This window comes from Chionomys nivalis, chromosome 24 (genome assembly GCF_950005125.1).
Source record: "Chionomys nivalis chromosome 24, mChiNiv1.1, whole genome shotgun sequence".
Taxonomy (NCBI): domain Eukaryota; kingdom Metazoa; phylum Chordata; class Mammalia; order Rodentia; family Cricetidae; genus Chionomys; species Chionomys nivalis.
Window position 1 is genome coordinate 22,286,077 of NC_080109.1, and position 25,530 is coordinate 22,311,606.

General features: G+C 39.9%; 1 protein-coding gene across 2 annotated transcripts in view; it reads right to left on the minus strand.

Annotated features, from left to right (window-relative positions):
* Positions 1-20,060: 20,060 nt before the first annotated feature.
* Positions 20,061-25,530, minus strand: part of Postn (periostin) — a 31,876-nt gene continuing 26,406 nt past the window's right edge. For both annotated transcript variants that reach the window (XM_057756899.1, XM_057756898.1), the window contains 2 exons: positions 22,221-22,265; positions 20,061-20,854 (listed from right to left, as the gene is read on the minus strand). In XM_057756899.1, the coding sequence (XP_057612882.1) occupies positions 20,817-20,854; positions 22,221-22,265 (83 nt within the window). In that variant the 3' untranslated portion in view covers positions 20,061-20,816. The remainder of the gene's footprint in view (positions 20,855-22,220; positions 22,266-25,530) is intronic.

The window sequence follows — 25,530 nt, forward strand, 5'->3', positions numbered from 1 at the left end:
GTCGCCATCATTTGTAGTTTCTGTAAATAAACTTAAGCTATATAGTCTTTAAAAAACATCGGATTTCTTTATCACAGCATACCATCTTGAGACTTATTTACAGAGCTGCACAAATCCCCCAATCCTTCCTTTTTACTGCTGAGTTGTCTTCCTTGTACAGATGCTCAGTGTTCTGTCCATCCAGTGGGCATTGGGTCACTCGAGGTCCCTGAGATTGCAATGGCATGCCTTTGAGTTCTCATGCTCTCTGCCACTGCTCCATCAATCTGCACATTTTCCCACAGCTTCTCTCCTTGTTTTATTTGCATATTTTTCATTTGTTGCAACTTCAAAGCCACCCGTGTTTTCCGCTTTTCCTTGTTTATCCCATCCAGGATTTCTCACAGTCGATATTTATTTTGTAGTCTTTCATTCCAAGATAGCATAGGGTATCTGTGCTTTTGTTCAGATCCTGCATCTTTGCTTCTGACTCTATTGATTATTTTCCTAGTGATGAATATGCCCGCGTCTTGGCATATCTGGCAGATTTTGCCAAGGTCCCATGCTTTCTCTGAGGACCCACGGATGTGAGCCTGTTCCGCCTTGGCTGGAGGTCAGAGAGTCTGAGCTTATTTTTGCTGTCTCCAAGTTGCTGACAAAGGTGTGGCTACAAATGAGAGATCTGACCTAGGTTGCGGGTAATTATCATTTTAGGTAATGAGGTGGATCTGCTCCATCTGGATCAAAGGTGAGAGAACTCAAGTCTATTCCTTATACCATGTTAATGAAGTCTGTTGCATCCCACCTCCCCTTTTGGAGTGAAGTATATAAGCGTGCGGAAAATAAACGAGGCAAATTCAGTATTCACTAAATGTCTCTCCTGATGCTGTTCTGTGTCTCTGTCTCTTATATCTCTGTTATTTCTCTTATATTTCTGTTCCTTTTGCTTAATAATTCTAATCCTCATGCTCCTATCCAGGAACGTAAGAGTTTCATTGAAGCTGGTCTTCGAAGTTTTCATGGCAAATGCTATTCATTTGAGAGCCTTGCGATTTACGCATGTATCATGCTAGACTTTGATCCCGTGCAGAGCTGAGTCATTATAGAAATGTTATTACTCTGAGTCCTGACCTTAAACTCTGAAAGGCAGGCCTCTCACCTCCTTATAATGATGGTGTAGAGCTTTGTTTCCAGAGCGTCCCAGGAGATCGGTGAGAACACCTAGCCCCTTATGTGGTCCAAAGGAAACTTCAGCCTCTGCCTCCTTGGGACAGTTTTGTATTGCAGCATTTGGTTACTTTCCTTGTATTATGGAGTTTAGGCTGCCCATTCCTGGTTAGTATTCATGAGAGCTCAGAGGCACGTTGCTACCCCTGCAGTTGGATTTCTGTATCTTTTTCTGTACTCTGTCTTCCTTTATAACCTGGCCAGTTCTGTTTGTAAAGTTACTTTACAGCTATTAAGGAATTACATTTACTTTTCTATATAAGTTAAAATTATGTACCTTTATTGTGTTTATCATGGTATTTTAAAACATGCATGTATCAGGCAATAAGTAAATTGCAGTGATTGATATGTATTTTCATTTTATTCATATGTATTTTATCATGTATTTTTCTTCTAAAAATTATACAGATTTGTTAATGTATTATTGTTTATGCTTTCAAAATAATTTTAATTTTGGAATTATTTTTTTCGATGAAATATTTGTAATGTTAATAGTCCAGGTCTTGAAACAGGATTTGAAACAACTGCATCCCTCTGTGCTAGTGTGAGTCTGAGATGGGATGGTGAAACCTTGCCTTGGACACTTGATTCGCTTACAGCGTCTCCCATTTCTCTCTCTTCTAGCAGGTAGTTATGATCCTCACTACATTGTTGGATTGTTGTAAAATAGGAGAATGGGAATAGATCTACTACTATTACAACTGCCTTGGGCTGTACTTATCAGCCTCTGGGATTCATATATGTCTTTCTCTGTTATTCTATCATTCAAATTACTTTGATTCCCCCCCCCCCATTAACTTGCCTTTATTAACTAATTAATTCTTTTTCCCAGCCCAATCAGAGAATAAAGTGCTTATAAATGACCTTTGCAAATAAAAACTACATCGTTGAATGTTAGCAATTATTTCGAATTCTCTGACTCTGAGTGAGTCCACTCTGAATCCTCTCTGCGCTCTCTCTATCTCCTTTGCTCTTCTTTCTTGCTACAAAACTAACCAGCACACCCTGAACAGAGCCTCACATAGCCGTGGCCTTGCTATCCACAGACTCTAACAGACCGTAACTCAGAGTCCCCTGTATGATGGCCATCCCTGTCCAGCACGGTGACTGGGTTTCATCATTTTATTTCATCCCAAGTGGTTGACTAGCTTGGGAGGTTTATAGTTTGGTTTGGACGCTCTTTCACTGCAGAGTCTGCGTTTGTCAGCTTCCCAAGCTGGTCAAGTCAGAGAGCAAATCCTCGTGAGACTGTGCACATGTGGATGAGATTTGCAAAGGCTCTCACAGTTAATGGATGTGAAAACCACAACAGCCTCTCAGCTTGGGAACTGCTTTCCACCACAGATGTCAGTTTCAACCTAGTGATTGCTTCTCTGGATTTCTCTCCATTCCTCTGAAAGCCAAGCATTTTCAAAACTGGAAGACAGCCACACATGAATTTCAAACTTCAAATTAGTAAGGGACAACTGGTGTAGTTATTCTAATTTCGAAAATGTTTTTTGTTATTATATTTAGTGAATTGAAAGAAAGACAAATAGGAGACTGATAATTATAAACAGCTAATTTTTTTCTCTTAAATAAAAGTTTGTTTTACTTGGCCACTCCTGGTCTATGGGGTTGTGTAGAGGAGGACAGTTTATATGTACACAGCTGAGGAATCTTTAAAAGAACACAGACACCCTGCACACACTGAAAGGAAAGATCTTCAAATGTCACTATTTTAAAAACCCATTATAGGAAATTTGTTTAATATATTTTTGTCTATTTTGTGTGTATGAGTGTTTGCCTGCATGTGTATATATGTACTACAAGTGTGCAGTGCCTTCAAAGTCCAGAAGAGGACTTTAGATACCCTGGAACTGGGATTACAAACAGTTGTGAGGCACCAGCTCCTTACTGGGAGCTGAATTCTGGTCCTCCGTAAGAATAACAAGTCCTTTTAAACAATGTGCCATTTCTCCAGCTCCTAACATAGGTTATTCTTGATGTCAAGGATGGATTGGTAGGTTTTATGCACACACAATACATATTTAATTACTCTATTTTCATTAACAAACATTGTTGTCATCTACTTTATATAGCGCAATGATTTGGTCCAGGCAAAATAAAGCAGCACCGTTAGCATTCCTATAGCCTTAAACACCTTTCATTGCTCTATGTTGGAAATCTTTCCAACTCTGCTTTTTTAGTCGCTTTGAAAGATCTCATGAACTGTTTTAGACTGTGTTAACCCCAACTGTGCTATACATTTTAAGGTAATGTAGGAATTAGAAAATAATTGAAATGGATAAGAAGCAGATTCATTTTTTTTTAATCCACATGGTCTCTAGTTTATGGCAGGCATCTTCATTGTCACTATTAATGTTTTGGATGAAGAAGGCAAAACACTCTGTACTATGTAACTTGGAATTCTGAGCCCCAATCAAGCGTAAATGCCCTTGTGTGAAATATTTAGAATCTCTTTCCTATAGAGATGGTTTTCTTGCCACTTCACCCAACTGACATCTTTTCATGACTCATTTTTAATTGTTGCTCCCCCAATTTTTCTGAATGCAGCTGGATTAATGTCTAGTGAGACCATTCTTATTGCAGGGCTGCTAGAGTGAAGATGTTAGTGATGCAGTGGAGAGGGAGGTGTTTGAACTCATTACAGGGTTTCATTTTGCCACAAATGATGTCAGAATCCACACGCAAAAGTCAGTGTGCCAATCTCACAGTTTCTTTTTCTCCATAGATACCGTATTGCATAATGGGATAAATGGTATCTTCACGTCCCATGTACTTTGTTCTAGCCTTTTCTCATAGTGAAATCTTTACTATTATTTTGGATGGTTGGAATTCTTCTTTTGTTTTTTTAATAAGAAACAAACTTATTTTCAGCAAGCACTTTGTTTACCAGTTCTGACTTGTTTATAGGTGATGATTATTTCAGAGAAAACTTATTTACCTGCAGAGTTGGTTCAATGGTTAAGAGCTGGGGGTGCTCTTACAGAGGACCAGGGTTCAGTTTCCAGGGCCATATTGCAGTTCACCATCCTCTGTTGCTCTAGTCCGGGGATCTGATGTCCTTTTCTGGCCTCCTGGACACTAGTGACATAAGCAGGGTACGTCCTTGACAGCAAGGCTCATACATAGAAAATCAAAATAAGTCTTAAGAACAGTAATCCACTAATCAAAAATGATAGCATTATGGTTTATGTTCCCATCCGCCTGCATGTTTGCCCCATGAATCTCAGTTTGCTGTCACTGAGGGCTCTTTTCTCTGGCTTCTTACAGCCACAGATGTGGAGTCCATGATTTTACTTTTCTATCATGATTAATTTTCAGATTCCCACATTATCTCTTCTTCTGCTATCTCAGTCACTAACATGTATCTATAAAATCTTTTCCTTCCTCTTGGCTATTAATGAGCTGATGACAGCAACAAGCACACCAACTTTAAGGTTGCTGCCAGCATAAACATGTGATCTCATCTGCAAAGTGTCACCGAGCCACAAGGCTCTGGGGATGCTCATGTGGGGGAGGGCCCTGGAAAGCCTTGTACACTATCGCATCTTTCGAATTTTGCGGAAAGTTTTAGAAGGGATGAGAAACACATGAACTAATGGTACAGAATAGGAACTGTCCATGTCCCAATGTGTTCCCCCGGGCACCCTCTGTCCGCAGAGACATTTGCTGACTGTGTGGACAAACTAATGATTGGGCTTAGCACTGACAACGTTTCAGGGTGGGGGGTAGAGAAAGCTAAAGTAGCAATTTTAGTGGTTGTGCTGGCCTAAAGCAACAGATTGGAAACTTGAGTCTGTTATTCAGGAGTATTTGCTGACTCGGGGCTTCTGGAGAAGACAAGAGTTGGAATTTCCCCTCTGCGAAGGCGGAGTGAAAGGTCTGGCAGTTTCATATAGTCCAAGAAGGCCACTTCTACTAATGGTAGGGCAAGAACCTGAATTTTACTGGTTTTCTGTCCATCAAGACATTTTGTCAGCTTTTATAGCTGTGTTGACAATTAGCAGGGGAGCTGAGTTGGGGACCATTGATGTTTCAAACTCTATCTACTATGGTTTTGGGGAATCATGAGCTAGAAATCTGCTGGGCTTTCTATATAAAGCAAAATAGTGTACTCAGAACAGTTAGAAGATGATATGTCCAAATCACATCTAAAGGAGTCCAGTACGAGGCTCGACCAATAAGACAAAAATGAAGAAATGGATGATATATTTAATAAAAGTCCTATAAAAAGAAGAGGAAGGAAAGGATGCAAACATTGCTGACAAATTAAATGCCCAAACTCTTAAACCATGCAAGCAGGCAGAATACAAAAATAGCTCCACCTATCAGGGAACTTAATTACTAAACACGGGGTTGAAAAAAGCTTGAAGCCATCAGAGCAGAGCTAAATACACAGTAAAATCAAAGGAACAAAACTGGCTAACTTTTCAACAGGACTTCTGGGAATTATAGGGCAATATAACAAAACCTTTGGTTGCCAAGGAGAGACATTCCAGTTATTTCATATGCTGTCAAGATGTCTTTCAAAGCTTAAACTGAAATAAATCATTTTTGGGAAAACACAAATTAATGCAATCCAGTAAATGAAGAGAACATTTTGGGATGAAGGCTGAACTAAATAAAACAACTACAGGGCTTTAGTTTGTTTTATGTGGGATAAAAAGAAAAAGGTTAAGAAGAAAAGGCAGGAAGAGGATAAAGAGCCAGGTGAGAAGAAATATGCTGGGAAGTAGAAATAAATATTTATATAAACAGTCACTATTTTATTTAGAATTAAATGATTAGGTCGAAATTAGGTGTAGAACTAAAACTCACAACAACCACAATGGGAAAATGAAATATGGAGAAATAGAGTTTAAAGGTCAGAATATTTTATCAGCATTGGGAAATCAATGACTCCTTCTATAATTATTCCTGTGGCCCTTCTAAATCTGTACAACTAATTTCCATCACTAAAGCCCTTCTAAGAGATGAGCTTGGTTTGCACTGGAAAGTGCCGTGGTTCTTTTCATCTCGTAGTTACTCTGAAACAGCAGACAGGGGTGTCTGCTAGTCCTCAGATGTGGCCGAGGGAAAAGAATGGCTCTCTCCACTGAAGGCAGCTATGAGATGTGTGCTCAGAGAAACACCCAATGTTGGATCCAGACCTGTCCACAGTTGATGCTGGCGTTCCCGACGCACTTTCCAGACTCTTCACTTCTTGTTTGTTTTTCGCATCTGCATGTTACCACAACGTGGATGGTTGTTGATGTCAGCTGTCATACGTTCTCAGAGTTTGGCCTGAGTGGGCTGCTCCAACCTGAGAGTGATTAATAGGTGACCCCGAACACATGACCTCAGCAATGTTTAGGTTGTTTTCATCCCAAAGGGAACGTGCCAAATTTCCTGGTGATGGTCCATCTAACTTTGTAGACGTTCCTACATTTTGCTTTTTCCATCTAACTGGAACTTAAGGGTCTAGATATTTCCTGTGAACACTGAAAAACAAATCACAGAGGGTGGATATTTTACAGAGCTTCTCCAGCCCAGTAATCAGGCATATGAGGCCACTCGCCACTATCTCATGAATTCTCTTTTGATGTCACTTCTAGTCATCCCACGTGTACTTTTTTAAATGTTCATCATTATTTTGTTGTGCATGGGTCTGTGTGCATGCGTGTGTGTGTGTGTGTGCATGTGTGTGTGTGTGTGCATGCGCATGCCATGGTCATAGCTGGTAGTTGGAGGAGGAGTTGGTTTCCTTTCTATTATGCAAGTTCTAACTTAGGTCAACAGGCTCGGTGACAACAACTTCACCCACTGGGATATCTCATTGGCTCCCCTCTTACACTTTTATTTTTAAAACTTTAAACATTTTCTTTGAGAATTTCATACATGAGTACTGTGTTTATATTATCATTCCCAGTCCTCCCTCTCTCTCCTCCTATACCCCTCTACACCCTCTCAAATTATTGACATATATACACATACATATATACATATATACATATTGACCATATATATATATATATATATATATATATATATATATATATATATATATATATATATGGTCAATATGCCTTCCTGAGTTCATTTAGCACTGTTAGTATGTACATGCATTTTGGGATTGGATAATCTGTCCGAGGGTTCATCTCTGGATAAGACTGGCTTTCCCTCTCTCATCGGTCATTGATTGCAGATTGTCATGTATGGCGGGAAGCTCATGAGATTTCCCTCATCTGCTTTAGCATGTTGACTGGTGTTGTTATCTCGGGTCATGTTTAGGTGGCCATGCTATTTCAGAGGATCTGGATGAAACTGCATCTTCCATAATAGACAGGGAAGTTCTTGTACATTCTGTATCACTGGAACAGGAGCTGGCTTGACTTTATTTTGTAATATCATTATCCCAGGAATCAAGGATGGCTCACTTCATTAGATAGATGTGCTTTAATTTTGATTAAAACAGTATTTATAAGGAGTCAAGATGTCTGGATAGCATTGTTTAAAAAATTCTGAGTTTGAGCAAGGCATTGTGGTAAATGCCTGTAATCCCAGGGGATTTAGGGCTTTGGGTCAGTTTGGGTTATAAAGTGAGATCCTGTCCCAAGCAAATAAAAAAAAAACTGTTTGGATTGTCAAATGAAGATCTTGTTTGTCCCAGATGGTCCTGACCATAAATAAAAACAAACTGTTTTAATGTTATAAACACATCTCTAAAACCAGAACTACAAAACTAATTGCAATTCAACCAGGGGCAATGACTTAAGGAAAATAATTCTAATAATTAAGTTTTTGATTTTTAATTCTGCTCCAGTAATAAGAAAACTATTTTCCATATATTAGTTGTCTTTCTATAAATGGAAATTATATTCTTCAGTGCTGTTTATGACATACACGCTCACAGTGCTGACACTTGAGTCTATGTCTTCGATGTGACAAATGACACCCAGTGTTTACAGCATCATCTGTTGTGAGTATCTCCTGTGTGCTTCTTAGTAAACTCCGAGTCTGGCTTAAGCAATGGCGGTGGGGCTGAGTGTATGACATGAGATTGGACTGAGGTGCAAGAAGACTTCTTTATCCTTGAAAGAGGAGGGTGAAAAAGAGAGGTGTGGACCAATGAATTTGGTGACCTCAAAGGGAGATGAGAATTAGTTTCAAATTCATCAACACATGTTCAGAATGAGAATACTGGAAAAATCAAAACCCACTGGCTTCACTTAAAAATGGTAGTTGCAGAATTCTATTGTTTGGTTCTTAATACAGGATCTCGCTGTGTAGACAAGACAGGGCTCAAACTCACAGAAATCTGCCCATTTCTGCCTCCAGAGGACTGGGATTAAAGGCCATGTGTTCTGGAATGAGAGGGACATATTCTTTCAAGAACTAACCATTTAATGAATATACAGTCATGATGAATAATTCTAACAATGACTTACAAACTCGTGAACAACCAGAAGACTACTACTTCTTCTTCTTCTTCTTCTTCTTCTTCTTCTTCTTCTTCTTCTTCTTCTTCTTCTTCTTCTTCTTCTTCTTCTTCTTCTTCTTCTTCTTCTTCTTCTTCTTCTTCTTCTCCTCCTCCTCCTCCTCCTCCTCCTCCTCCTCCTCCTCCTCCTCCTCCTCCTCCTCCTCCTCTTCTTCTTCTTCTTCTCCTCCTCCTTCTCCTCCTCCCCCCTCCTCCCCCCCTCCTCCTCCCCCCTCCTCCTCCCCCCCTTCTTCTCGTCCTCCTCTTCCTCCTTCTCGTCCTCCTCTTCCTCTTTTGGATGCATCTGCAGCAGGCAGGTTGGTCTGTGACCTGATATTTGTTTGACGAGGAACACAGAAGGTCTACAGATGAAAACAGGGAAGCACTGTGTTAAACAGAGGCGGGTAGATTGCAAGTTCTATCAACGATCAATCAATCTGAAACTATGACGCAGGACCACGCCAAAGAAGCCCCAGTTTTTATTTTCATGCACTATTCAATTGGTAAAGTTTCTCATCCCCCTGTTTCCTTTAGTTTTAGTAAGGAAATCAAATCACATGGATTAGCAAGCCATATGGAGATAACAGTTTTCTTCAAAAAAAAAAATGTGAGGCTCATTTTGAAGAAAATATGTTTGCCATTAATGCTAATTGTTTTCCCCTCTAATGTTCTATCTGGTTCAAATAGTGAATATATTTTTTTTTGTTTGGTAAGTTTATTTCAGTTGTGCCAAAATCTGACATCTGCTGTTCTGAGTATATGCTAAGCTGAGAAAAACCAAGTGTTCTTCTAATTAGGGTGACTTCAGACCTATAAACACAACAGTGAAGTCAGTTTTCTCCTTACTTCCCAGGAATGGATGCTCACTCAAGCCAGTAGTAGTTCATGAGTTCGAGTGTGGCAACTGGGAATTACTGGGTGCCTTCCAACACTTAGAAATCTATGTTCCCTCCCCAGTATCCTCTCTCACTCCACTCCAGATATTTTTATCTGTCTTATGCCAAACCTTGTAAGAAGTCACTATCCAGATCTGTAAGAGTCATGAAGCATTATCTGTCACCTGACAAACCTTTTAGTGTCTTCCAGTTGTGATAGGAAAATCAATTAATAGGTGAGATCATGGGTAAAATGTGCTTTTGGAATGAGAAGATCAAAGAAATTGAGGAACGATGGAAAACATGCTAGGGAAGACGGCTCCTTGGCTGGCACTTAAAAGAGATATTAGTCAGATGAAAAGGGGGAGTTCTTTTTGAGGTGTATGGATACGGGTGGTAGTATGAGGTTGGCAATTGTTAAATAGAATTTTCTAAGTGAATGTTCATCCTAAATGCAATATAGAAGACACGAGGTAAAGACTATCTTAAGCTCTTCACGTAGTTTTGGAAGAACTAAATAAATGGAGTGGAAAATTTTCAAGAGGTAGGATTGATGAGGAGGAGCCCAAAGAATGAGTTTGGCTTTAATCTTGAAGTTGTGGGGTGACTTTAAGCAACTTTAAGAGTACATGGGTAATTTTTAAAGATATTGATAGCAGGGAACAAAAGGTAGAGACCTGGGATACACACAGTAAGAAATTATGGTGAGAAAATATCATGAGGTAATGAACAACTCATTGACCAAATATAAACACATGTTTAGCCTGACTAGTTACCTGGAAGATTCAGTAAGACATTGTATATGTGGGCTTTAACTGCTGGCCTTACAGAACACTTTCACTGATAGTTTCTAACACGAAATGCATTGTTTTATGTTACATATAATTTAGATTCCTCTTCACCCAAACATCCCAGGAAACCAACTTAATCCTTGTACTCTTCATTTAACCCATGTAGCCGTTCTTGGCTTCTGTTCTTAACGCGCCCACTGGAACTTGCCATGACATCTACGCTGCAGTGGTCAGGAAGCGTTCTTCCACCACCACGGCTGTTCTTCTTGTTCCATCGTCGGTTGACACATTCAACCCCTCCTCTCCTCTTGAGCTTGTGTGTACCTCTCTATTGTCATCTCTGCAGCAATGGTCACCCTATCTCCATCCCATTTGTCTAGTTGACTTGCTAAGGGGATTCTTGTTCTCATCTTACAAAGTGTTCATGTGGCAATACACATATAAGAGAAATTTTCTACTCTAGTTGAAATAGCTTCTATACGTCTACCCTCCTGTGTTCAAAGGTTTATCTGATGGATCCATCAGCACAATTGTAAATATTCCATGAGTTCATAAGGGCATGAGTCCTGCTCATGAGGACGCTATTCTCACAAGCTAATTGCCTGCCCAGGGTTCTTATTGTCACTCCACTGGAGATTAGCATTATTTATGAATCTGGGACAAAAGCATTGAAAATATGGTAAGAAACAATCATGTCCTATGCCCTATGTATGGACATACTTATATATGTCCAGCTTTTGATAATATAGATTTAGCTGTTTGAAAATGTGATATATATATATATATATATATATATATATATATATATATATAGTGCCTCTGCAGTGATTGGGTCAAAGTGCAAACATGTGACTCATGAACAACCAATCACTTTCTTTCTTAGCATTCAGCTTCCCTTCTGCCTGGGTAACTTATAGATTGTCAATAGCCACCATACTATGTAGACACCCAAACAAGGGTAACAACCTCCTGTCAAAATCCCAAAACAACAATACAAAACTAATACAACAGAATAGAGCTTTTTATGTAGTCCTGAGCCACACCCCTAATTGTGGTTTGTGGTTAATTCTTGAAATGTGCAAGTTACTTGAGTCATTTGCTAGTATATAAACAAAGATTTAAATTATTCTTTTCCCAAGCTTAATAAGGTTTAGTTTTGTGTTGCTTACAGACTAATAGATCCTGGCTAATAAACACATGACTGGAAAAATAGGAAAATATGGCTAAAAATAATGAGTCATAGTCAGTTATTGATGTGAGCATATAATAACATTTGAAATGCTTCCCCGGGCCTATTCCCATCTATTCATTACATTGAGAGAAATACTGTGCTGAGTTCCGCTGTATCATTCTACACTCTGTCTATTCATTTGTCAGTACTCTGCATGGATCTGGCAAGCCTGCTCTGGGATAAATGGTAATTGCTACATTTGGATAATAAAACTCAGCAGGTTTACGAGTTATCCATGGCCTGTCTTTGTCAGTGGTGCTGTTACAGTGCAGTTAGCTACACAACGGGACAATCCTTTTTCCAAGCACAATTGTTCATTAGTGACATGCCCCAAAGAGCTAAATAACCATCAGCATGACAAAGCGGGGAACAACCTGTAGTAACTTCTAGCCAATGTTCTTGTAGGAAGGAGGGCCCTGGCGAATACTTAGAACCACGTTCAGTCCAATGGATGTCATTATGGCAGGAAGCAAAGTCTGTATTATTTACATTTCTGATGGATCTTTACAAAATAGCTGACAAGCGCAATGGACGGGAGGAAGGATTCAGTCCGGCTAGTCACAGCGGCAAGGCAGGGCAGAGTAGCTTCATCCATAATGGCGGCGCACACAGCTTGCTGTTACATTCTGGTAGAATTAGAGGCAAGCATAGCCTCAAAAGTCCTGTCTTTAGTAATCTTATCACCATCTGGGTCACCTCCTAAAAGCTTCACGACCTTTAAAATAGCAGCAAACCCAGGGAAGGGATCTTTAAACTTGAGTCTATGGAAGGCATTTGCTATTCAGACCGTAAGAGTGAAGTCAGCATCTAACAGTGGCTGGCCAACATGGAGAAACTTTGAAGGAGGGATTGCTTAACAGAAACATGTTAACTCTCAGGCGTTCTCTTGTGACTAATAACCACCAACAGATGCGCACAGATGAACAGCAGCCTGGGAGGTTTCTCAAGCTGTCTTTCCCTCCAAATGGGTTGTTTATAGCCTTGTTGTTCTAGAATGACTCTTGAAGATGGCGAGGAGCACTACTGCCTGAGCAACCGGAAACTGCCATCCTGTTTCAGAAAAGCAGTTCAAAGCATTTAATAAACTTGTCGGAGAAGCAAATGAGCGCGTTCCAACCACCCTTTGTCAAATATGATCTAGCTGAACTATATTTTATTGGGAACCAGAGAAATAGAAATGAAAAAATACGGCATTTAAAAACCTTTTATTTCATAGAAACGGTGGGCAGGAATGTGTAGTTTTGTGTTTACTGAGGAGTAAATTCAGGAGCTAGGCGTGGTTGACTCCAGTGTGCTGACGAGCGCTGCCAGGAAACACTCTGTCAGGTAAGGAGAGCGTGAAATGGGAACCGAGGCATGTGAGCTGACAGACCAGTATGAGAAGAGAAGAAGCCTGGTAATGTGCTTTGAGGCACAGTCAAGAGATCAGGAGTGATGTAAGCTTGTGCTGAATGCACATCTGGAGACTTGACATGGGGCTAGTTTAAAATCACGAAGCTACAAAGCACCGTAATTAGTGAAAGCAAAGGGTAGCTTCACAGAGAACCAGGGAGGAGATCAAGCGGGCTGGAGGTGTTGAGAACCGAACAGATCCAAGGCTTTTTCAAAGGCCCTGATGAAAGGCCAGAAAGGCACAGGGTTGTGTCCCCTGCTCAGGACCAGACTTGGCAAGGCCAGGCAGGGCCTGGAGCCAGAGCTTCAAAGGAATGAAGCTTTCAGTTCCTGGGAACTTGGCCTTTCTCTGTGAAGAGGCTGGGGTTATCATTCCCAAGGCTGCTGTGTTGCTTGGTCTGTAAGGCTCTTGAGATCCCACGGGTTCCCTTCGTGCAACAGCTTCACAAGCCTACTGCGGACGGTCTCATTGTACGGTAGCTGCTGCTGACTCTGCCCCTCTTCAGCCCTGGAAATAAAACAGAAGATCTGTACTTCTTAATAAATGTGCTTGGTGTAAGACAGCTGTGTAAGGCCTCCTGATCTCAAGAATTTCTATCTTCTTCTCTTCTAGGCTGGTCCTCTATCTCAGGACTTGTCACTGAAGAAAGACCTGCTGGTCTAGGTCATGGAGTTAAAAACCTTTGATGTTAATGGTACCCAAGTGTTCATTACCATGCCAGATTTTTCTACCAGGATGATGTAACATTAGACAAAACACATTAATAGTAAAAACCAATATTTATCTACCAGGATAAAGCAAATAAAAAAAATGTGTCTTTCTTTTATATTGTCAGGTCAGTTGTTTCAATGAGACGATTTTGTTTCCATTGCCCACATGTGTCACATGGACCCTGAAGATTCATGAAAATAGATGCATAAGGTGTCATAAAAATCACCAGTCGGGGCTTGAGAGACAGCTCAGTGGTTCAGAGAACTGGCTGTTCCTTCAGAGTATCTGGTTTTGATTCCCAGCACAACTGTCTGTCACTCCAGTTTCAGGGGATCCAGCACCCGCATACAGACATACATGCAGGCAAAAACACTAGTGCACATGAAATAAAAATCACCAATCAAGACATTCACTTTAAAACGCTATCTGTGTAGCATCAAACCCAACAGCTGTGCTCGGTGTGATGAAATTCTTGGAGAGCATAGCTGGCTGAAGCCCTTGGCTTTGCTTAGCTCATCCACAGGAGTTGATTAACCTCTATGTCTTCTGCAACTGATCCTATTGACTTGAAAAAGAGATGAGTTTGCATTTCCCAAAACTGCGTCCTCCTTTCCAGACACCTCAAGACTGCTTCTCATTGGCAATTCTGCGCTGGTTCACACTGTGACATTTGCATTTGCTATAGGTCTGTGATGCTGGCGGGGCACACCAATGCTGGAGTGAAGTCCTCTGGGCTTCTGAAACAAGGTCGCATCAGTATGGAGATCTCCGTGGTGTGTTATGATGTTCAAAGCAGCACAGGAGGAAGTAGATGACCCAGCAGAGTGTCTTTCCTGTTCAGATGACCCAGCAGAGTGTCTTTCCTGTTCAGATGACCCAGTAGAGTGTCTTTGCTGTTCAGAGTTTGCTCTTTTGTCACAGCGGTGGCCTGCCTGACCCATGAGGATACCTCTTCCACTTTCTGTTGTCACAATCTGGTCCCCTTCGTACAAAGCACGACTTCCCAGTGCCAGCATGTGCAGAGGGAGCTCAAACTCCAAAGCCATGTGCTATGTATTAAAATTTGGTTTCTTTTCTCTGCCATTCTGGAAAAAATGTCTTTTGACAATGTCCTCTTCTCCCAAATGTAGATAAAAAATCCAGCTAACTTGAAGAATTATCAGGGGGATTCATGCAAGGTACTTGGCAAGTCCCGTATCATCAGTGTCCAAAAGATGGCACCTCTTCAGTGTTGTGATGTCTGTCTGGCTTCCAGCACATATGTGAACAGAGCTGAGTGAGGACTGACGGGGTGGTGTGGGAAGGAGAGCCACACACAATCTAGGATTCAGTGCTTGTTGACGGAGCAGAAGCAACAACCAAACTCAGACCTTCACGTGATGTGTCAGGAGGCTGCAAATGCTGGGTCGCAGAAAATGAAGGCCACAGTGACTGACTACGCAGAGAAATCAGAAAAAAAAAAAACTGAAATGGGATTTTTCTAGGGCAAGTGATGTAGGAGCTTGGTGAAAAGAAATTGAAGAATGAGGCCCAGAATTGAAGCTGTCTCCTTCCTGAACTCACAGTGAGCAAAGGCATGTTAACGTGAAAAAAAAAATGGTTGCTAATAGATTCTTGTCTCATCTGATCCAGTCCGATGGCAGCCTTCCTTCCCTCCACTCCTCCTGGCATCCCCCACCACCTCCCTTCTCCTGCAGATCCACTCAGAAGGAAAACTAGCTCACTGGAGCAAGGCTCTGGCAGGCCTTGCCCTTCTCCCCAATTCCCCCTTCCTTGCTAAAAGCTGTTAGATTACATTCCTAAAGCTAGCCCCCAAGGTCTGTTCCATTATTTGACCACTTCCTTCTCCTGAGGTTGACTACTATGGTCCAGTTATCGAAGTACTGAAGTCCAACAATCAAAAGCACTCTTTGGCTCACCTAACTAACATGCCCAATTAAAATTACACACCTCATTCTAACATGGGGTTTCCCCCTTTACCTTTATAAACTGCCAGTTTCCCCTGTACCACACCTGTCTCCTCTCTGTCCCTCTGTGACAAATAGCCCCTCCCCCTCTCCCTGGTTCCCTTCCCCTTCTCCCTCATCCTCTATCTCCTGTCTTTACCTCTTATTCTCTGCGTAATGTCTGGCTATGGGTCTCTGCACCCAGCTCCCATCTGCTGCCAGAGGTAGCCTCTCAGATGATGACTGGACAAGGCACCAATCTATGAATCTATGAGTGTAGCAGGAATCGCTTTATTGTTTTTTGTTTTGTTTTGTTTTGTTTTTGCCAGTTGTGTTTTGCTCTGCTCTAGGTCCCTGGGCTGCCCATTCTCCAGTTCCTGGCCATCCAGGTAGGGTAAGACATTGGGTCCTTCTCATGGTGTGGGTCTCAAGTTAAATCAAACTTTGATTGGCTGCTCTCACAAGTTCTGCATCCCAACACATCTTGCAGGCAGGACAGTTGATAGGGGTAGGGTTTTGTGGCTGTGTTGGTGTCCAGGTTTCTCTTTCCATACCCTTCAGAGTACTTTCTCATGCCAAAAAGGCTAAAACATAGGGATGAAGAATCCATGCCCATACCAACTTGACCTCTCTACGTTCAATGAGCTATGTGGATGTTGCCTTCAGCAATGGAGTCCCACTGTCAATTTTGGGGAGTGATTCTCTTGCTTACCATCAGCCTGCATTGTTTGGGGATCTCCACAGGACTTCCTCAACCAACAACGCAACCGGATGTAACCCAGTCCCACCACTCAAGCATTGCCTGGCTACAAAAGATGGCCAGTTCAGACTCTATACCCTCCATTAGTATGAATCCTCACTAGGGTCACCATTAGAGATTCCAAGAAGTTTCTACTGCACTAGGTGTCCTGACCAGCTCCCAAATGTCCTCTAATTCCATCTGTATCTCCCTGCACTCTTTCCCTCCATTCTCCCTACCTTATTCCTCCCACGTCCATATCCACCCCGGTCCACCACTAAATCTGTTCTATGGCCCTTTCCCAGGAAGATCCATGCTTCCCTCCATACACCTCCTCTTTACTTAACCCCCCTGGGTCTGTGGACTGTAGCTCGATTATCATTTGTCTAACAGCTAATATCCAGTTAGAAGTGAATACATACCATATTTGCCTTTCTGGGTCGAGGTTACCTCACTCAGGGTGATTTTTTTTCTAGTTGCATCTATTTGCCTGCAAATATTATGATGCCGCTTTTTTTTAAATAGCGAGTAATATTTCTTTGCATAAATGCACCACATTCTGTTTATCCATTCATTCATTGAGAGACATCTAGGTTGCTTCCAGTTTCTGGCTATTATGAAAAAAATCACAATGAACATAACTGAACAAATGTTCTTGTGGTAGAATAGAATGTCCTTTGGCTATATGCACAAGAGTGGTTTGGCTGGGTCTTGAAATAGATCAATTCCCAATTTTCTGAGTAACCATATTGATTGCCACAGTGGCTGTGTAAGTTTGCACTTCCACCAGCAATGGAGGAGTGTCCTCCTTGCTTCACATCCTCCCCTCAAATGTCCCATGTGTTACTGATTTTAACTATTCTGTCAGGTGTAAGATGGAATCTCAGAGTAGTTTTGATTTGCTTTCCCTGACGACTAAGGACATTGCACATTTCTTTGTTTCTCAGTCATTTGAGATTCCTCTGTTGAGGATTCTTTGTTTAGATCTGTACTCCATATTTAAATTGGATTATTTGGGGGCCTTTTGATGTACGGATTATTGAGTTATTTATATATTTTGAATTAATTAGATGTAGAGTTGATGAAGATCTTTTCCTGTTCTGTAAGCTGCCGTTTTGTCCTATTGACAGTTTTCTGCTTTATAGAAGCTTTCCAGTTTCATGAGGCCCTGTTTATTTATTGTTGATCTTAGTGCCTGTACTATCAGTGTTCTGTTCAGAAAGTTGTCTCCTGCGCCAATGGGTTCAAGACTGTTCCCCACTTTCTCTTCTATCAGATTTGGTGTATCTGAATTTATGTTGAAGTCTTTGATCCACTTGGACTTTTGTGCAGGGTGATAAGTATATATCTATTTAGATTCTTCTACATGCTGACATCTAACTTGACCAACACGGTTTGTTAAAGATGCTGTCCTTTTTCCAGTGTGTATTTCTGGATTTTTTTAAAATAAAAAACCAGGTCCATAGTTGTGTGAATTTATGTCTAGTTCTTCAATTCTCTTCCATTGATCAATGTGTCTGATATCTTGTGGTTTTTATTGCTATAGCCCCGTAGTAAAAACTTGCAGTCGGGGATGGTGAGACCTCCAGCAGTTCCTTCATTGGTGAGGATGCTTTAGGCTTTTTCCCATATGAATCTGAGAACTGTCCTGTTAAGATCTGTAAAGAGTTGTTAGAATTCTGACAGGTTTTTGTTGAAGCTGTAGATTGCTTTTGGTAGGATGTCCATTTTTACTATGCTAATCCTACTGCTCCATGAGACGGGGAGGTCTTTCCATTTGATATACCTTCCAATTTCTTTTTTCAAAGACCTGAAGTTTTTTTTTTATTATAAAAGTCTTTCAGTTACTTATTTAGTTACCCAAAGACATTTTATGTTATTTGACACTATTGTGAAGGGTGTTGTTTCCTTGATTTCTTTCTCAGTCAGTTTATCATTTATACATAGGAGAGTTACTGATATTTTTGAGCTAAACTTGTATCCAGTCACTTTGCTGCAATGTTCATCAACTACAGAAGTTCCTTGGTGGAACTTTTACGGTCACTTGCGTATACTATTGTATCATCTGAAAATAACGATACTTTGACTTCTTTTCTAATTTGTATCTCTTGATCTCCTTCAGTTGTCTGTATTGAATTTACTAGTAGTATGTGTGTGTGTGTGTGCCCACACAAGCACACAATGGTGCATATGGAAGTCAGAGGACAATTCAAGAGCTGGCTCTCTCTTTCCACCATATGAGTCCTGGAGATCGAACTCAGGTCCTCAGACTTGCTGACAGGTGGCTTTAACTGCTGAGCTCTCTTGCTGCTCCATACTCCTGTTAAGGAGGATGACACAGGTTCTTACAATCAGGTTCACTTTCACTGCAGAGTTTGCTTTGACCTGGGCTCTCTATTCAGTGGCTGTGTTGTTTGATCCAAGTAGTTCAGAGCCTGAGTAAAGCATAGATTTCAGTTCAGCTTTTACTGTTGGGAAATTTTTAACATGATGTTAATTTTGTTGACTATTATGGGTGTGTGTAAATTGTTTATATGTTCTTGATTTAATTTTGATATGTCATATATGTCTAGGAATTTATCGGTTTCACCTATATTTTTTTTAAAAAAACATTTAGAGTATATGTTTCCAAAGTGCTACCAAATGATTCTCTGTGTTTCATTAGGATTTATATTAACTACCCATTCTATCTCTAATTTTATTAATTTGGGTCTCTTTGCTTTGATGACTAGAGATTTTTCAGTCTTGTTTATTAAAAATGAGATCTTTTAGTGCATTGTCTTGTTGGTCCTTGATTCCCTTGAATTTCTTTGCTAATATTTGATGCCCTGGGTCTTAGCTTGTTTTTGTTTACCTAGGACTTGGAGGTCCATTGTTTTTTATTTGAGGTATTTCTGATTAATATAAACACTTGTAGCCTCTGAACTTCCCTCTCAGAACTACCTTGGCTATGTCCCAATAGTTCTGGGGAGATGTGTTCTTTTCGTTATTATTTAGGAGCTTTTAAATTCCCTCTCTAATTTTCTCAATCACCCATTTTCTGACAATGTTCATTCTCCATATCTTGGTGCGGTTTCTGTCTTATTTTTTTAAATCCTGGTTTTGTTGTACTAGCCACAACTTATTAAAATAAAGGAGAGCATTTTGATGTATTATTCTGATAAATTAAGGAAAATTCTGGATTAATTTTTAATTTAGAATTTCTTAATGCTTTCTATATCTTATGTGTATGAATGTAGACAGAAGCTACTTGTTCATTCCCAGCCGCACAGATCTGAAATAATCATACCTGTGTATTTACATACAGTGAGCACAGGCGTATTGCACGGATGCACAAACATGACTAAAAACTGTTTTTTAGATACTGATGTCAGGTTCTGCATAAACCAGTGGGTTCCTCTTCTATGACACTCAGTTGATGCTCTGGTTAATGTCAGTTTTTTGAAGGGCATCTGGGACTCACATTGTACCACACTCAGGAATTGTTAATTGATGTTGTGTATACCATGGCCTGTTTCATTCATCTCAGCCTATTTTATATTATGAGTAACTGGTTGACTTTTTGTCTTTTGAGGAGGATAACCTTCTAAATTTTGACAACTTAACACAGGTCCAGAGTTATAGTAGACACATTATTGATAATTCATGATTATTCCATTGTGAAACCATCTTTCGTATCACATAATACTCTGAGAATTTTGAGCAACACTAATTTTATTTGATTTCCTTTATTGAGTACTTGTTAACAATAAAAAGGTAGAATCCTATTCCAAAGTCGAAACTCATTTTTAACTTAAACCTTGAGTTTTCTGAATTACCCAGTTTGAAGTAACTCTCTTTATACCTGAAAAAATGGTTTTATTGAAATGTTTGAGACAAAACATGTGTATTGCAAGAAGCATATGACAAACATCTCGAGAGTATAAATCAAGTGTAAAACTAACAAAATTTAGCAGGAAACCCACATTGCATGAGAAATATGTAACGCCACAGGTTGTATCGTGGTTGGTTGGTTTGCTTGTTGTGTACTGAACACTCCTTTTGACAGCCTAGCCTTCCATGGAGAGTCAACTGTATGCTTTGTTTTTTTCCATGAAGTACATTCAGCCTCTCTCTTCTCAAGGAGGTAAGAGCTCACAGAGCAGAGACACAGCTGTAATGGATCTGGCCACTAGGTTGATCTTTGGTTGATTCCCAAGTCAATCAGAACTCTTCTCATTGAGATAATAAAAGCCCTGCATGGTCCTATGTGTCTTTCAGTTCCTACCCCACTGGAGACTAACTACTGTTTTCCTTATGTTTCTCATTCAGAAACAAAGGGATTAAATCTGTGTTCAGACTTGCTTGATGAATCTTTTCTGCTTGTTGGCATTTCAGATTCTGAAATCAGTGTGGCTCTTACAATTCCCCCTTAAAATCAGGTTGTTGGTTACATAAACTCTGCTGTCTGAACTCCAGATTGTCACTGAGAACGGCCTTCCCTTGATCGTCTTCTAGATCCTGAGTAGAAGGAAATGACAGGAGTTAGGAGTGTGACAAAACCTCACCGGTAAGAATGGGCTGCCTGGTGCACAAATCTGTCCAAAGCGATCCTTGCTCTTTGTAATAAGATTTATTTAGATCTATACTATCTTTATTGTGAGAAAAACATTATGCCTTAATTAAAGGTGTATGAAAGTATAAAACTGATGATTTTAAGTCTCTAGAAGATGGAAGTGTGTCCATAAGAAATTCATGATAAATCTTTTATTTAAAATCATTCAATTCAGAGGTGCAGTTGAGCCAGCCTTGAGGGCATGAGAGAAGGAGAGCTGGTGCCCTCACATAGCCCCTGCATCAGTTGGAAGAGAGGGCCCTGCACCTCGCCTGGACAAACAGTAGAACTGGCCCTGGTGGTTTGAGTGAGTGGTCCAGGTCTGAGGACCGGAGAGCAGGAGAACTGGCCCTGCTCCTTTCTGCAGGCTGCATTGGGTGAACTATCTGAGGCAGTGCGGAGGAGCTCACCTGGGCAATCATGATGAGCAAAAACTGGTGGACTGATTAGCCCATCTCCCATCTAGACTCAGAACCAGAGCTATGAGTTGGTCCATCCCAACATCCACCTCATCTATAAACTGTTGGAGCAAGCTAAGTGGATGAACCTACAGATCTAAAACAGCAGAATCTCTACTGTGTTAAGACAACAATGGGATACCCAAGAGGAGCTCCGGAGAGAGCCCATTATAGTAGTAAAGAAGCCGCCAGAGGCCTTGAATCAGACCAAAGACTCATAGGAATGAACATTTACAAGTAAAGATGGATGGACTAAAGGGCACACTAACTGACTCAATGAGCCACACTACAGCTTCCTCACAAGAGTCTTCTTTTGTTATTTGTTTTCAGGTTTTCTTTTAAATTTTGTTTTTCGGTGGTGGTGGGGGGGGGGAGGAGGTTGCATAGGCCAAGGGCAGAAGCAAGGGGACAAGGGGATAAGCAGAACCAGGATGCATGATGTGAAATCCACAGAAAATTAATAAAATAAATGGAAAATATGGAAATAAAATAAAATGGAAAACAAAAACATGCAATCACTTAGTGTCAATATTCTTTTTTTTTTTTTTTTTTGGTTTTTTCGAGACAGGGTTTCTCTGTAGCTTTGGAGCCTGTCCTGGAACTAGCTCTTGTAGACCAGGCTGGCCTTGAACTCAACAGAGATCTGCCTGGCTCTGCCTCCTGAGTGCTGGGATTAAAGGTGTGTGCCACCACCACCTGGCTATTGTCAATGTTCCATATACTGTGTTGGCTTACGGTCAAAGTTTCATCTACTATGTGACTTACACCACAGCAAAATAAGTCAAACATGTTTCAGTATATTTGATACACTTACCTTGAACCCTTCTGCTGCTGCTTTGTATCTTCTTTTCAGGTGTATCTAAAATTAAAGATCTGTAGTTAGAATCATTTTGTGATTTCAGGTAAAAACCAGGACGCCATCACCAAGGACAAATGTATAAAGTATAAGTAGCCATTGCTTAAATGTGTAGGTTCTGGAGGATTAAATTTACTGGTCCTAAGAATCTGGCACTGACTGAGAGGTTATCTGCTCCCACACATCATCGTGAATGCACACAAAAGCATAGTGCTCTGTTGTGTCTTTGGAGTCTCTTCATTTGTACAAATTTTGCATGGAATAAATGATTTTCATATTGCTGACTTTTTGGTAAAATGTGTCACTACCTTCTAAGAAAGCTACCCATATTTCAGTTGTTGTATGTCTTATGTATTCCTCTGTACAGTTCTCATTATAGACCGATAAGCAATTTAGAAGTATTTCAATGTTCACTATCCCTAATTCTATGGCCCATTCTATGAAATCATTAAGATATTAAATAGCTACAAATAATAAAACTTTTCATTTTTTTCTTTAATTTTTTCTTTATGTATAGGGGTGCTTTACCTGCATGGATGTCTATGCACCACACGTATGCCTAGTGTCTGTAGAACAGAGCGTGCAGATCCCACTGAACTAGAGTTCAGTTGTTCAGCCTACAACAGACCATTCTAGGCTGCCTTGTGTGTGCTCAGTCTCAAACCCAGATCCTCTGGAAGAGCAGTCAGGGTTCTTAGACACTGAGTCCTCTCTCTAGCCCTGGCATTTTTATATTTAAGAGTTTCACATGTTCCTATGACTTCTGTTTTATAGTTGAAAAGTAATTCTCTAATTCTTTGAGTATACCTCCTGCTGTGACTATCTAGCAAGCCTAAGGTTACATTTTATCTTCATTTTGCAGGTATTTGGGATTAAAGACTGATTGGTTCCTGCGGTGGTTTCATTTTTCTGATTACCTTCACCTTTTCCTTAAAATAATTTTTGCTTTCTATACAGTATCAATATTCAGTAAGAAAGCCAATTTTCTTTATTGAGGATTTTTTCAATTTTGTAAATTGATGCATGCATCATGTCAGATGTACAACAGCAAGCAAATAGAAGACCTACAGTTTAGAGAATTTATGAGCTTTGCTCCAGACTTACTACATTCTCAGCCTGTCAGTTCTCCGTGTAACTATTTGCTGTATCGTGTGAGCACTATAGTTAAACACAGAACCACAGAGAACCTTTTGAGATTGGATGACAGGAGGGAAATGTCCTTGAATAGCAAAGCCTATGTCATTACATGTCAAATAGACATTTTCTTTAGCTACAGCTTCATTTGATAATAAAATAATTGTTTATGAAGTCTCATCACAATGAGATGGATATAACCTTAAATACCAAGTAAAGGTATGGTTTGTAGTGAATTTATTAAGTCTTCTTAATTGCAAATTGGTTTCAGGATGAAGAAGAATCCTTAGGCTCCCCTTTTCAAATGAACAACAGCTTTCAGGTTCCCTTACGTACATTTGATGGTGTCTGACCACGAGATTTGTCAATTATCATTATTTTGCCATGGCAGCATCCAAATCAGAAATATTCAGTTAGGTTCAGAAACATCTTAGGAGGAAATTATAATAAAATGTAAAACCTGGATTTACTCTCTAGGCTCTCAGATATCTCAAAATGAAAGAGCTTTAGGAAACAACTCAGAGAGGTAAACAGATACCTGAAGTCAGGGGCTGGTTGTGTCTCAGTGGCAACTTGATGTTTAGAGAGGTAGAAAAGGAAGTCTAACTGTTCTCGCTAAGGGCCATATACTAGTAACTATATTGCAAGTTGTGAATCGCCTCAAAGATTCATTTATTTATTATTTAAGTGTATGTGCATGTGTGTGAGTTTATATGCATCACGTGTGTGCAATGACAGTGGAAACCAGAATGCCAGAGTTCCTGGAACTGGAGTTACAGGCAGTTGAAGGCTACTTTGTGGGTGCTGAGAACCAAATCCCAGTACTTTGAGAGAGCAGTACATGTTCTTTACATCTGAGTCATCTCCCCAAGTCCACGCCCTCTTTTTTAAGAAAAGAAAAATCCTTAGAAATACTTTGCTAAGTCTTCTAAAGTAGCACTCTTTGAAAGCCATGCCTTATAGATCTGTGGGCAGTTCACATCCAGAGAAGTGAAAGAAATTCTGAGAGAAACAGAAATAGAAATAGCTCTCTTAATTAAAGAGAAAACAGCATTTTCTTGAAATGTCGTACATATATTCTGGAGGGGGAACCAATTATTTACTGCTTAAGTGCTATTTTAAAGAAAACTTTTGGAATATTATTAATTAAAGGAGAGGAAACATACTTACCCACAGTGTAAGCCTATGGGAATGAAACAATATAAGTAGGGGAAGGTTCTAATTAATTCTCTAAAAAGCATTGCCATTCTACAAAGCTGCTGACTATGGCAAGGGTTAAAAAGAAAAACAAAGAATTCAATTTACATTTCACAATCCATGCCCTCTCGTTTCAAGGCCCTTTATGTTTTTATGGCAGAGAGTTACTTAGTGAGCCCTGCACTCTGTCGTCAAAGACTGTTTGGTTTTGTTATGACTTAGGAATATGCCATCGGCTCCCTGTCTTCTGGAGGAAAATCTTGTATTTTTCAGAAATACTGAATATATACTGAAAAGAAAATACATTGTTGGTCGAGTAAAGAATCACTGTCACAAATCCAGAAGTGTTATCTATATTCAAATAAGCAAAAATCACTTCCAGAAGCACGTAAGATCTTCAGAGGAGCTATATTTTAGTAGATATAGCAATAAAATTTTTAAAAAAATTATAAGCTTTCAGAAAGCCATCTGAACTGGATTTTAGATTAACATCAAATTTCAGGTGTCTTTCTTGATTCATAATATATTGCAAAGAGCATATTTGTTGGAGGCATCTCTTGTACTCTGGATCATATTTAGTCTTACGTTTTGTTTTTAGTAAATTGAACTAAAATTGCCTTTATTTACGTGTCAATGAGTCAAACAACTTTAAAACCCTTTCTTATTTTTGTTTTTTTGAATAACCATCACTGAGAGAGCATTTGTATATTTTGAATCCTTTTTTTTTCTTTTGAAAGTAAGTCCACAGACCAAGAACATTCCATATTTCAAAGATTAATTTTATATGCTGAAGAATATATAATCCTGAGGACAGATTATCACTGAAACAGTAAGCAGAAATGCATATTCATTCGTAAGAATGCAGTTTTGAAAATGCAAGTCGCTAAAAGCACTGTTTACGCTTAACTATGCACCTACAAACTTCCCAGACATGCCT